The sequence below is a fragment of the Oncorhynchus clarkii genome, chromosome 20 (genome assembly GCF_045791955.1).
Source record: "Oncorhynchus clarkii lewisi isolate Uvic-CL-2024 chromosome 20, UVic_Ocla_1.0, whole genome shotgun sequence".
NCBI lineage: Eukaryota > Metazoa > Chordata > Actinopteri > Salmoniformes > Salmonidae > Oncorhynchus > Oncorhynchus clarkii.
Window position 1 is genome coordinate 35,229,252 of NC_092166.1, and position 14,392 is coordinate 35,243,643.

A 14,392-nucleotide genomic window follows, 5' to 3' on the forward strand; every position below is an offset into this window, starting at 1 on the left:
TCAGAGGCTGTGGTTGTAGTCATAGTTGTGGTCATGGTTGTGGTTGGTTTGGGGGTCTGAGTCGGCGTACTCTGGCCTGAGTCGGAGCTTCCCAACCAGGGTTGACAGGGCCTCTACCCACCCAGCCACTGAGATGACAGGTGGGGGTGATATCTCTGTGTCCACCACCGCCAGCAGGGAACGAGATCTCTCTGAGAGAGAGCGAAAGAGAGAGGTGAGCCGTATAGTCAGATAGTAAGGCGTGTGTGTGCACGCATAGGTCTGTGTTTGTGTGTGTTTGTGTGTGTGTGTGTGTGTGTGTGTGTGTGTGTGTGTGTGTGTGTGTGTGTGTGTGTGTGTGTGTGTGTGTGTGTGTGTGTGTGTGTTGTGTGTGTGTGTGTGTGTGTGTTTGTGTGTGTGTGTGTTTGTGGTTTGTGTGTGTGTGTGTGTGTTTGTGTGTGTGTGTGTGTGTGTGTGTGTGTGTGTGTGTGTGTGTGTGTGTGTGTGTGTGTGTATTTTCACACTAACCCCTATCCTTGCTGAAGTCTCCCTCCAGGCTGACATGGCTGTGTGGGTCAGGCAGCAGACTGGGAGAGAGGAGGAGAGAGAAAGAGAGGAGCAGCACCTGGAGAGAAAAAGAGAGGGAGGGAGAGCATGAACTGCTGCTCAACCCATTCTATTTATATAGTGTTCAACTGTGGATCTAAGTATTCAATCACAAGGCCTGAGTATTCAATCACAGACATGGTAACAGCCCAGCAACCACCGCAGTGACCTATTTCTTATGTGATCCTGCTCTTTGTGTATATTCCATACCAGGATGCAGGTCGCTTTCTGGGCAGTCTTACTGGAGCCATTAGGTAGAAGAATGTGTAGCCTGGCCAGCTGCTCCAACAGAGAACTGCAGTACCACACACAGAGAGGATTCAGTACATGAATAGACACGAGAGAGGATAATGAGCTGTATAGTCAAATAGAGATGATTCAAAGCATTCCATTCAAGACAGGAAAGAAGGAAGGAGATTGTAGGGGAGGAAGGAAAGAAGGAGATAGTAGAGGAGAAGGGGAAGAAGAGAAGAGGAAGGAAGGAGGAAGAGTTAAGGGGAGGGGCCTTGAACACGTCTCCCTTGTAAACAAGATATTTAATGCCTTACGTGTTGGTTTCCTCCAGTTGGTGGACTTTCCTCTGTAGCGCCAGGTTGTGTTTACTACAGGCATCCATCCTGCCAGGGCAGAGAGAGACACTCCATCAGTTCACAAACTTTTTATACATTACAATACCGCAATCAACGAGCTGTATAAGGCCATAATCAAACAAGACAATGCTAACCCAGAAGCGGCGCTCCTAATGGCCGAGGACTTTAATGCAGAAAAACTTAAATCCGTTTAACCTCATTTCTACCAGCATGTCACGTGCAACCAACGGGGAAAAAAAGTTTAGACCACCTTAACTCCATGAGCTCTCCCATGGCCTCTATTTGGCAAATCCGACCGTAATTTTATCCTCCTGATTCCTGCGTACAAGCAAAAAATCAAGCAGGAAGTACCAGACTCGCTCAATATGGAAGTGGTCAGATGACGCAAATGCTAAGCTACAGGACTGTTTTACTAGCACAGACTGGAATATGTTCCGGGATTCATCCGATGGCATTGAGGAGTATATCACATCAGTCACCAGCTTCATCAATAAGTGCATCGATGGCATCGTCCCCACAGTGACCGTACGTACATTGCCCAACCAGAAGCCATGGACAACAGGTAACGTCCGCACTGAGCTAAAGGCTAGAGCTTCCGCTTTCAAGGAGCACGACACTATTCTGGACGCTTATAAGAAATCCCGCTATGCCCTCCGGCAAACCATCAAACAGGCAAAGCGTCAATACAGGACTAAGATTGAATCTTACTACTGGCTCTGATGCTCATCGGATGTGGCAAGGCTTGTAAATTATTACGGATTACAAAGGGAAACCCAGCCACGAGCTGCCCAGTAACGCAAGCCTACCAGACGAGCTTAAATGCCTTCTATGCTCGCTTCGAGGCAAGCAAAGGACGCGTACTCAAAGCATGCGCTGACCAACTGACAAGTGTCTTCACTGACATTTTCAAACTGTCCCTGACCGAGTCTGTAATACCTACATGTTTCAAGCAGACCGCCATAGTCCCTGTGCCAAAGAATGCCAAGGTAACCTGCCTAAATGACTACCGCCCTGTAGCACTCACGTCTGTAGCCATGAAGTGCTTTAAAAGGCTGGTCATGGCTCACATCAACACAATCATCCCAGAAACCCTAGACCCACTACAATTTGGATACCCCAACAGATCCACAGTTGACCCAATCTCTATTGCACTCCACACTGCCCTTTTCCACCTGGACAAAAGTGACACCTACGTAAGAATGCTGTTCGTTGACTACAGATCAGCGTTCAACACCATAGTGCCCTCAAAGCACATCACTAAGCTAAGGACCTTTGTACTAAACACCTCCCTCTGCAACTGGATCTTGGACTTCCTGACGTGCCGCCCCCAGGTGATAAGGGTAGGGAACAACACATCTGCCATGCTGATAAAAAACACAGGGGCCCATCAAGAGTGTGTGCTTAGTCCCCTCCTGTACTCGCTGTTCACCCATGACTACGTGGCCTCACACGACTCTAACACCATCATTACGTTTGCCGACAACACAATGGTGGTAGGCCTGATCACCGACATCGATGAGACAGCCTATAGGGAGGAGGTCAGAGACCTGGCAGTGTGGTGCCAGGACAACAACCTCTCCCTCAACGTGAGCAAGACAAAGGAGCTGATCGTGGACTACAGGAAAAGGAGGGCCGAGCATGCCCCCATTCACATCAAGGGGGCTGTAGTGGAGCAGGTCGAGAGCTTCAAGTTCCTTGGTGTACACATCACCAACAAACTATCATGGTCCATCACACCAAGACAGTCGTGAAGATGGCACAACAACTATTCCCCCTCAGGAGACTGAAAAAAATCTGGTATGGGTCCTCAGATCCTCAAAAAGTTCTACAGCTGCACCTTTGAGAGCCACTTGGTATGGCAACTGCTCATCATCTGACTGCAAGGCACTACAGAGGGTAGTGTGTACGGCCCAGTACATCACTGGGGACAAGCTTTCTGACATACAGGACCTCTATACCAGGCAGTGTCAGAGGAAGGCCCTAAAGATGGTCAAAGACTCCAGCCACCCAAGTCATAGACTGTTCTCTCTGCTACCTCACAGCAAGCGGTACCGGAGCGCCAAGTCTAGGTCCAAAAGGCTCCTTAACAGTTTCTACCCCAAAGCCATAAGACTGCTTAACATTGACCACTTTTTTACGGTGCTGCTACTCGCTGTTTATTATCTATGCTAGTCATTTTACCCCTACTTACTCTATGCTAGTCATTTTACCCCTACATATTAACCTCAATTACCTCGACTAACCTGTACCCCCTCACATTGACTCAGTATCGGAACGCCCTGTATATAGCCTCGTTATTGTTATTTTCTTGTGTTACTTTTATTTATTTATTTTATTACATTTTTCTTTATTAGCAAATATTTTCTTACTTAGAAAATTCTGTATTGTTGATTAAGCACTTGTAAGTAAGCATTTCACGGTAAAGTCTACTCCTGTTGTATTTGGCGCATGTGAAAATAACATTTGATTGGATAATTACTGGTGCATTGGACCACCAACTGGGCTACATTGCTTTTGGTCCATACCTGCCCTCCAGACCATCTACGTACTCCCTCTTCTTCTTCCTGCTCTCCTGGGCCGACTGCTTGTTGCGGATCTTCCTGCGGATCTTCTTCAGGACCCTCTCCTCGTACTGATCCAAAAGAACATAGTCAGACAGCAGAGAGAGTGAGCGAATGAAGACAGAGATGATTAGAGTTGGTTAAAGTGAAAGAGTACAAAAGTTTTTTTTAAGTTAAATTGTAACAAACAGGGATGGTTGGCTGGCCAGGTGGACATTAGGGCCAGTGGTAGCCTACCTTAGTAAAGGGCAGTTGGCTGGGCAGGTGGACACCCTCTTTAGCCAGCAGCTTCTTCTCGTCCTCGTTAAGGACCACCTCCTGCAGGGAATTCTGGGAGTCACAGGAGAATGGGAAGACACAACGATTACTGCAAGGCTTCAGACAGTCACATAAACGGGTTGTCTGACAACGTCCTGAAAATGATGTGCACGCATTGCAGGGGTAGAAGGACCTGTGTTGTTATGATTCTGAACGGTCAGATAGCTAGCAACAGTGAGAAGTGAGTGAGCAACAGTGAGACCTTCACATGACCCTACAAAGGGCCTTGGTACCGGTCGTAGAAAAAATAACTTCACTGGATTTTGAAATACTAAAATTGATTCTAGAACACATGTGGGGAGTGGCTTGTTTCAGCTAGTTGAATCTTGTTCTTGATACCATGTCTTGTTTTGAGGTGTTTTGACTTATACCATGTCTATGATAATTTGGCTCATAATTGATACATACAGTTGAAGTCGGAAGTTTACAGACACTTAGGTTGGATTCATTAAAACAAATTTTTCAACCACTCCACACATTTCTTGTTAACAATCTATAGTTTTGGCAAGTCGGTTAGGACATCTACTTTGTTCATGACACAGATCATTTTTCCAACAATTGTTTACAGACAGATTATTTCACTTATAATTCAATGTATCACTATTCCAGTGGGTACAAAGTTTGCATAAACTAAGTTGACTGTGCCTTTAAACAGCTTGGAAAATTCCAGAAATGGCTTTAGAAGCTTCAGCCATCATACCGCTCAGGAAGGAGATGCGTTCTGTCTCCTAGAGATGAACGTACTTTGGTGCAAAAAGTGCTAATCAATCCCAGAACAACAGCAAAGGATCTTGTGGGGATGCTGGCGGTAACAGGTACAAAGGTATCTATATCCACAGTAAAACAAGTCCAATATCATCATAGCCTGAAAGGCCGCTCAGCAAGGAAGAAGACACTGCTCCAAAACCGCCATAAAAAGCCAGACTATGGTTTGCAACTGCACATGGGGACAAAGATCATACTTTTTGGAGTAATGTCCTCTGGTCTGATGAAACAAAAATAGAACAGTTTGGCCATAATGACCATCGTTATGTTTGGAGGAAAAAGGGGGAGGCTTGCAACCCGAAGAACACCATCCCAACAGTGAAGCACGGTGTCACGCCCTGACCGTAGAGAGCCTTTTTATGTCTCTATTTGGTTTGGTCAGGGTGTGATTTGGGTGGGCATTCTATGTTCTGTTTTCTATGTTTTTGTATTTCTATGTTTTGGCCAGGTATGGTTCTCAATCAGGGACAGCTGTCTATCATTGTCTCTGATTGGGAATCATACTTAGGCAGCCTGTTTCCCTTCTGTCATTGTGGGAAGTTTTCTTTGTTAGGGGCACTATAGCCCTTGTAAGCTTCACGGTCGTTTTTGTTATTTCTTGTTTTGTTGTTGTACGCTCACCACGCTGCACCTTGGTCTACCCTTGAACGACGGGCGTGACACAGGGGGGTCATCATGTTGTGGGGGTGCTTTGCTGCAGGAGGTTCTGGTGCACTTCACAAATAGATGGCATCATGAGGCAGGACAATTATGTGGATATATTGAAGCAACATCTCAAGACATCAGTCAGGAAGTTATAGCTTGGTTGCAAATGGGTCTTCCAAATGGACAATGACCCCAAGCATACTTCCAAAGTTGTGGCAAAATGGCTTAAGGACAACAAAGTCAAGGTATTGGAGTGGCCATCACAAAGCCCTGACCTCAATCCTATAGAAAATGTGTGGGCAGAACTGAAAAGGCGTGTGCGAGCCTGGAGGCCTGCAAACCTGACTCAGTTACACCAGCTCTGTCAGGAAGAATGGGCCAAAATGCACCCAACTTATTGTGGGAAGCTTGTGGAAGGCTACCCGAAACATTTGACCCAAGTTTGACCCAAGACCCAAACAATTTAAAGGCAATGCTACCAAATACTAATTGAGTGTATGTAAACTTCTGACCCACTGGGAATGTGATGAGAAAAGAAAAAGAAGCATAAATAAATCACTCTCTATTATTATTCTGACATTTCACATTCTTAAAATAAAGTGGTGATCCTACCTGACCTAAGACAGGGAATGTTTTTGTAGGATTTAATGTCAGGAAATGAAAAACTGAGTTTAAATGTTTTGTCACTCAAAACCTATACTGTGTTTATGTCCTATTTTCTGCCCATCTCTGTCTGTGTGTCTGTTTGTCTGTGTCAATCTGGGTCTCTCTGTCTCTCGCCTCCTCCCCTAGAACCTAGACCTACAGCTCCAGTTTTGAACAGTTCTGAATGGATTTCGTAGCGTAGATGAAAGCAATATGGCGTGGCCTCCACTCCCCTGTCCCTCTGACTCACCGTCTCTCTTATTCCAGACAGCAGCAGGTCCTTGACAGTGAGATGGTAACCAGAGGGCAGCTGGGAGTTGTGGGTATCCCCATTGCTCTCTTGGAAGAGGCCAGACTCCCATCCATCTGAGAAGACAGAGAGACGTAGGACCAGATTTACTGAGGGCTCAAAACAGTTACAAGATTGTGTTCTATTTTATTCTATTCCATTCCATTATTCTATTTACTAACGTTACTGTGTGTCGGGGAAATCTGTAATATTTGGTCAAATCCAATGGCTCTCCCACAGGCACCAATGCAATAACAGCTGGCTCTGATCTACTTAACACCCAACTTGTTAAGAAGGCCTGAGCGGTGGGAGACATTATCACGGGGATGCAGTATGCCTGTCTCAAGATGGTCATGAGATGGTCACATTCACCAATGAGAATGTATAGATAGTTCTGTACAACCAATGAGATGTTGTGTGTGTTGACAGTTAAAAGGAGATGTACTTTTAGATCTGATTGCTGACCGTTGAAGCGCGACCCTTCATCGGCCGGTGTATTATCAAAAAAGTAGAGTTTTGAGAACTGTTTAAGATTCCTTGATTTGTTTTCACTCCTCTGCAAGTCTGAACTTATTGTTTGGCCATTTTGTAATTTGGGTGAACTATCCATTTAAGGTTAGGGATAGGGTTAAGCTTAATTTCATTAATTCATTCCGAGTGGTTAATTTTAGGTTTAAGAGAGGGGTTCCAAAACTTTTATGCCCACGACCCCATTTTGATATCAACATTTTCTCGCCACCCCACCATGTAAACAAAGTGATGTAATCAAAGGACAATGTTCACTTTTTTTATTGGTGCTATAGCAGTCTATTACAAATCAGTTTGGCAGTACTTTTGACAGTATTTCAATCTAAAATAAGTATCGTTTGATGTGACTGAAATGCATCAGAAAGGAAATTCAGAAGATCATCAGACAATCATTTTGTATGATATTCTGTGTAGAAAAAAATATTATCATTATTTTTTTTCCCCCAGTCTGATTTAGTTCCTGGTCTTGTCCGCTCTGTTCTGTTATAATCTCCACCCGGCACAGCCAGAAGAGGACTGGCCACCCCACATAGCCTGGTTCCTCTCTAGGTTTCTTCCTAGGTTTTGGCCTTTCTAGGGAGTTTTTCCTAGCCACCGTGCTTCTACACCTGCATTGCTTGCTGTTTGGGGTTTTAGGCTGGGTTTCTGTACAGCACTTTGAGATATCAGCTGATGTACGAAGGGCTATATAAATAAATTTGATTTGATTTGATTTGATTCTAATGAGTCCAGCTGGAGCGAAACAGAAGACACTGAGTATACCAAACATTAGGAACACCTTCCTAGTATTGAGTTGCACCCCCACCCTTTTGCTCTCAGAACAGCCTGAATTCGTCGGGGCATGGACTCTACAAGGTGTCGAAAGTGTTCCACAGGGATGCTGGCCCATGTTGACTCCAACGCTTCCCACAGTTGTGTCAAATTGGCTGGATGTCCTTTGGTTGGTGGACCATTCTTGATACACACGGGAAACTGTTGAGCATGGAAAACGCAGCAGCGTTTCAAAGGCACTTAAATCTTTGTCTTTCCCATTCACCCTCTGAATGGCACACATGTCTCAAGGCTGGGGTCATCTTTTGTAGCTTAAACTGTTCAAAATATAGAGCCACATTAGTCGGAAGAAAACAGAATCGGCTTTGTTTATTACAACTACATCTAGTGGCTAACAGAGGTTACTGACGCAACCCCGGTTCTATGAACCAAGCACAATTTTTTTTATTTAATTTCAGATTTTCTCTACATTTTCTTATCTCTTTGTGGGTATGCTCTGATGTGGCTAGAATAAGAAAAACATAATAAAATAGAACGGGCTGGGTAGACTGGAGGTTTCAATTCAATGATGAAAACCTCTGTAGAATGGACCAAACCTGGATTCAAATACATGTGTATTTGTGTATTTATATTTATAACAAATAAACAAATAATTTGTTTCTCTGTATATGACTATTTTTCAAATAATCTGGCCAAATCAAATAAATGTAGGAATTTTTAAGTATTTTCAAATATTTGTTTCCAAATACATAATTTCAAATACACTTTGGACCAAACAGACCTGAGTTGAAATGCATGAAGTATTTCAATATTTGTATTTGAAAATTGTATACCAACACTTGTGTATTACCAAATCACTTGTGTACCTGTTACTTCCAGCATCTTCACAAGGTTCTTTGCTGTTGTTCTGGGATTGATTTACACTTTTCGCACCAGAGTTCGTTCATCTCTAGGAGACAGAACGTGTCTCCTTCCTGAGCGATATGACAGCTGCTTGGTCCAATCGTGTTTATACTTGCGTACTATTGTTTGTACAGATGAACGTGGTACCTTCAGGCGTTTGGAAATTGCTCCCAAGGATGAACTAGACTTCTGGAGGTTTACAATTTATTTTCTGAGGTCATGGCTGATTTCTTTTGATTTTTCTGTGATGTCAAGCAAAGAGGCACTGAGTTTGAAGGTAGGCCTTGAAATACATCCACAGGTACACATGCAATTGACTCAAATGATGTCAATTAGCTTATCAGAAGCTTCTAAAGCTATGACATAATTTTCTGGAATTTTCCAAGCTGTTTAAAGGCACAGTCAACTTAGTGTATGTAAACTTCTGACCCACTGGAATAGTGATACAGTGAATTAATTATAAGTGAAATAATCTGTTATCAATTGTTGGAAAATTACTTGTGTCATGCACGCAGTAGATGTCCTAACCGACTTGCCAAAACTATAGTTGTTAACAAGAAATTTATGGAGTGGTTGAAAAATTAGTTTTAATGACTCCAACCTAAGTGTATGTAAATTTACGACTTCAACTGTCTGTGCATCTGTTCCAGAGGTGTGTATTACCTAAGTCGATGGAGACATCAGGTGCCAGGCAGTGCAGTGCAGACCTGGTGAGGTTAGAGTGGAGGTTAGGGAGATGGGCTTGGTCGAAGGCATGGAAGGGGGGGCTGGAGGGCGGGTTACGGCTGTCCAGGTGATCGGAGCCAGAGTTGGGATCCTCACTGATGCCACTGTCGCTGGGGGAGTAGGGCCACATGGGGGAGGTGGGGGCAGACGATGAGTCAGTGCCACCTAACAGAGTATCCAGGAAATCATCACCGCCACCTTCTTGGCTCAGAGACTGCAGGAGGTTGTGTGTGTGTGTGTGTGTGCGTGTGTGTGTGTGCGTGCGTGCATGCGTGCGTGCGTGGGGAGGGTGAGATACATGCAGAGAGAGAAAATAAAACCAAAGACACGTCATCAGAAATACAGTACACAAACAGATTACAGGTTATCTTACTATACAGAAACCTACTAAACACTCAAGAATAATGCAATCACTCACACACACACAAACATGCACGCACACGCACGCAAACGCATACACACCCATACATCAGCCAGAGATAATACCCCTGTCTAGGGTCATTAAAGATAAAGAACAGCTATGATTGAGGTCTGACAGTTCTGGTGAAGGGAATAGGATGCCCCCTCCCCACAAGCTGTCAATGAGAGTCATATATTTAGAAATACAAAATATATGGCTCTGCTGTCAATCAATAACTGTCATTGGGCAATGGGAAAAGATGATGATGGCAGATGGACAAGGTCAACATGGACCACGCAAGACCAAAAAAGACATGGGATTGAGCATATTATCCTATTCAGATTGGTTACATTTGTGGCTGACTTTCCATAAGTATGAATGTAAAATCTATTTTTCTCGTCTTCCTGGCTTTTGACCCTTGCCTGAGCCTACCTGCCGTCCTGTACCTTTGCTCCACCTCTGGATTACTGAGCTCTGCCTGACCCTGAGCCTGCCTGCCGTCCTGTACCTTTGCTCCACCTCTGGATTACTGACCCCTGCCTCCCTTGACCTGTCGTATGCCTGCCCCGGTTACAATCAACATTGTTACTTCACACAGTCTGCACTTGGGTCTTACCTTGATACCTGATACCAGGAAAACTATGGGTCCTAGTTACTTACTGACAAGGAGAAACTCAGATATGTCACAAAATCTCTAGGGTGCTTTTACTGATGGAAAGGGGTGGAGGAGAAAGTGGAATGGTGTTGTCACTCACCTCGGGTGATGTGATTTGCCAGGGATGGTTACCATGGCAACTGAGGGTTCCGTCTGACTGGTTGAGCAGGAGATCTATAAATTCAATTCCTCCCTATAGAGGAGAAACATACTGATTGGTTACAACTTGGGACAGGAGTATTTTCTGAATATATGAACTGACCAGGTGCTACGCCCTGATCTGTTTCACCTGGCCTTGTGCTTGTCCCCACCCCCTCCAGGTGTCGCCCATCTGCCCCACTTATCCTGTGGGTATTTATATCTGTTTTTCTGTCTGTCTGTGCCAGTTCATCTTGATTGTCAAGCTTACCAGCACCTGTCTTTCCTAGCCTCTCTTTTTCTTCGTCCTCCTGGTTTTTGACCGTTGCCTGCCCTGACCCTGTACCCGCCTGCCGGACCACTCTGCCTGACCCTGAGCCTGCCTGCCATCCTGTACCTTTGCTCCTATCGACCCCTGCCTGCCTTGAACTGTCGTTTTCCTGCCCCTGTTGTTACAATAAACATTGTTTCTTCACACAGTCTGCACTTGGGTCTTACCTTGATACCTGATAGTACGAACTGGCCATGATTGACCCAGCAGACTTGGACCAGCTCCGCAACGCCATCTCCTCCCAAGGAGCTACCATTGGTAGGCCAGAGGAGTTGATTCACGGTCTGATGGAAACCCTTCCAACTCCATGGCCGAACGTCACGACCTAGCCTTGAACGCATTGCGGGAGCCATTCCGTGGGTTGCCTACTAGGCAGCCGACCACAACGGTAACCTCCCAGCCCCTCTGTAACCCGGCTGGTAGCAGCGCTGTCACCCCGATTTCCCAGGAACCCCCAATACCTCCCCCGGAGCGCTATGATGAAGATTCCAGAACCTACCGGGCCTTTCTCTCCCAGGGCTCCCTTATTTTTGAGCTGCAGCCTTCTTCGTTCCCCTCGGACCGCTCGAAGATAGCGTATATTATTATGCTGATGTTCGGGAGGGCACTCGCCTGGGCCACGGCAATGGAGCAACAATCCGCCGTCTGCCTCAGTCTGGAGGTATTTGTGGCGGAGGTGAGAAAGGTGTTAAAGGCTCCGGTGTCCGGGAGAGAGGCTGCCTGGAAGTTACTCCAGCTTCGGCAGGACACCCTCAGTGTAGCAGACTATGCGGTGGAGTTCCGCACTCTAGAAGTGGAGGGTACCTGGAACCCGGAAGCGCTGTTGGATAAGTTCCTGCACGGATTACCGGAGGAGGTAAAAGATGAGCTGGCAGCCCAAGAACTACCAACGGATCTCGACTCACTCATTGCTTTAACCATCCGGATCGATGGTCGGCTACGGGAACGTATGAGGGAGAAGAGGTCCGATTGCGATCCCAATCACTCACTGAGGGATCCCACCTTGCAGCTGATGAACTCCGGAAGTCCCCGGCGTCCCCGGCGTCTACGTGCCCGATCCGAGCTTACCCGAGTCCCTCCAAGAGCCTCCAGAGACTGCCGATTCACGTCTTCCCGAGCCGATGCAGCTCGGCAGGACTAGGCTGTTTCCAGCCGAATGTGCACGCAGAGTGTGTACACTGGTGGGTCTGAAAGATGATTGTTTTTCTCCCCTTACTCGCCCCACTCTCTATGCCACCCTGCTGTGGGGCGACCAGTCCAAGTCTCTCCAGGTACTCATCGACTCGGGGGCCGATGTGAGTCTCATAGACGTTACCCTGGCATCCGAGCTGGGCATCCCCACTCAACCCTTCTCCATTCCCATGGGTGTTAGAGTGCTGGACGCACGCTCTACAGGCCGGGTCACCCACCAGACCACCCCCAGTCAACCTACAAGTGTTGGGGAACCACAACGAGATGATCCAATTCCTGCTGGTTGAGTCTCCTCAGGTTTACGTGGTATTGGACCCGGCCCTCATCGCCAACTTTCACTGCCGGCACCCCAGTCAACCAGGGGTCCGCCCAGGTGGAATGCCAGGTGGCGTCCCTAGAGGGAGGGGTACTGCCACGCCCTGATCTGTTTCACCTGTCCTTGTGCTTGTCTCCACCACTTCCAGGTGTCGCCCATCTTCCCCACTTATCCTCTAGGTATTTATACCTGTGTTTTCTGTCTGTGCCAGTTCGTCTTGTTTGTCATGCTTACCAGTGTTTGTCCTGTCAGCTCCTGTCTTTTCCCAGCCTCTCTTTTCCTTGTTTTCCTGGTTTTTGACCCTTGCCTGTCCTGACCCTGTTTCCACCTGCCTGACCACTCTGCCTGTCCCAGACCCTGAGCCTGCCTACCGACTGACTATAAGTGGGTCACATAGCAAAAATTACACAGGGAATCTCTTTACAGGAGCTATAGACACAGATGAATGTGGGTGTTTGTTATAGTTTTTTTGTGTTTCCTGTGCTCCCTTCTTGATTGATGTAATTGTGTCACTAGCTCCTTATTGTGTACTTTCTGTTTGTTGCTTTTGTAATGCAGTGCTCCCTTGCAAAATAGACTTTGATCTCAATGTGACATTAAATAAATAGACAGGTGGACACAAAAATAACAGATCAGGGCACCTCTATAGAAGTATAAACTTGTTAACATGGATCCTGAGACCAGTCAGAGTCAATTAATAATCCTGACTCTTCCTATAGATAAATATAAACAGTAGACTACATGACTCCATAACACCAATACATATACACAACTTTGGTTTTAGAAGTGGGGGGGACATAATCATTATTTTTTATTATTTTATTATTTTCCAGTCGGATAAACACTCCAAGCAGCCTATCCGACCGCTCGGTGGCTTCAGGCATGGTCCTAAAGCACAGCGTTGCCTGATTTTTGGATCACATTCCACTGATAAAGGCCGTCATTGTAAATAAGAATTTGTTCATAACTGACTTGCCTAGTTAAATAAATGTTGAATTTTTTTTTTCAACTGGGCGGACAAAAATGCTATTTCAGAATGTGGCGCATGTCCCCCCCCCCCCCCCCCCCCCCCCCCCCCGTCGCCAGTGAAAGTTGCTCACCCTGCATATAGGGCATATGGTTCCTGGGTTGAGAAGACTAAAATAAGTCACAAAAATATACTTTCAAAGAGAGAATGTTGATATAATACAGGTCAATATCTATGTCTGTATGTCATTATAGAACCAACAAATGAGTATGTTTTTTAAATTGAAGTCTTAATATGACCACAATGCTCTATGGTGAAATAAGCTGACATTGAAAGCCACTTCAAACTATGAATGACAAAGCACACATCTAATTCAATCACCTGTCTAAGAAACACACAAAAAAAAAAAAAATCCACACAAGATAGTTTTCTTTACCTTGTTTGAGATATGGGTCATTATTCCAACTTTCCAATGAGATTGGTGCAAGAAGTTGTAAATATCCAACAGGAATGGTCAAAAGTTGTCAATAGCTACCTTGATAAATATTTCAAGCTGGGATTGCAGTGAGTGTTTCCTGTAGCTAAGTATGTGCGTTTTTGTATGCGCATATGAGCCTGTTCCACAGGACAAAGTTGAAATTCCAATCATATTGAAATCTCAGCAGAATTGAGATTGTGTTTGTGTGTGTGTGTGTGTGTGTGTGTGTGTGTGTGTGTGTGTGTGTGTGTGTGTGTGTGTGTGTGTGTGTGTGTGTGTGTGTGTGTTTGTGTGTGTGTGTGTGTGTGTGTGTGTGTGTGTGTGTGTGTGTGTGTGTGTGTGTGTGTGATCCCCCCCCCCCACCAAACACACACACACACATTTTAATTTAAATGATCAAATTTAGTTTAATCTGAATAGTTATCTCCTAAATTCCTTTCCATGTTTCATATTTTAGATATTTGATTAATGTAATTGACACAGGGGTACGAATGTAATCAAACTGAGGTGACCATTTGGGGGTTTTGTTCCATTATTTGCACATATTACATCACTTTTTTTTCTGGTATATCATATGATTCATAAATAAG

The 14,392-nt window shown here is 45.3% G+C and overlaps 1 protein-coding gene across 1 annotated transcript; it reads right to left on the bottom strand.

Moving 5' to 3' along the window:
- LOC139377068 (cyclic AMP-responsive element-binding protein 3-like protein 3-A) lies at positions 1-11,085 on the bottom strand. The gene is made up of 9 exons (XM_071120114.1): positions 11,018-11,085; positions 9,308-9,436; positions 6,360-6,540; positions 3,974-4,066; positions 3,701-3,807; positions 1,134-1,202; positions 796-880; positions 508-604; positions 1-191 (listed from the first exon to the last, which is right to left on the bottom strand). The coding sequence occupies exons 1-9, from the start codon at positions 11,083-11,085 to the stop codon at positions 1-3; spliced, it is 1,020 nt and encodes a 339-aa protein (XP_070976215.1).
- Positions 11,086-14,392: the final 3,307 nt, after the last annotated feature.

What these genes read in the sequence shown, in the direction of transcription:
- LOC139377068 (XM_071120114.1), bottom strand. Translation starts at nt 11,085, where the DNA reads ATGGCGTTGCGGAGCTGGTCCAAGTCTGCTGGGTCAATCATGGCCAGT. An exon ending in GCCAACTGCCCTTTACTAAG is followed by an intron (nt 3,808 to 3,973) that starts GTAGGCTACCAC and finishes CTTTTGGATCAG; the next exon opens with TACGAGGAGAGGGTCCTGAA. An exon ending in GTAGATGGTCTGGAGGGCAG is followed by an intron (nt 1,203 to 3,700) that starts GTATGGACCAAA and finishes CTGCCCTGGCAG; the next exon opens with GATGGATGCCTGTAGTAAAC.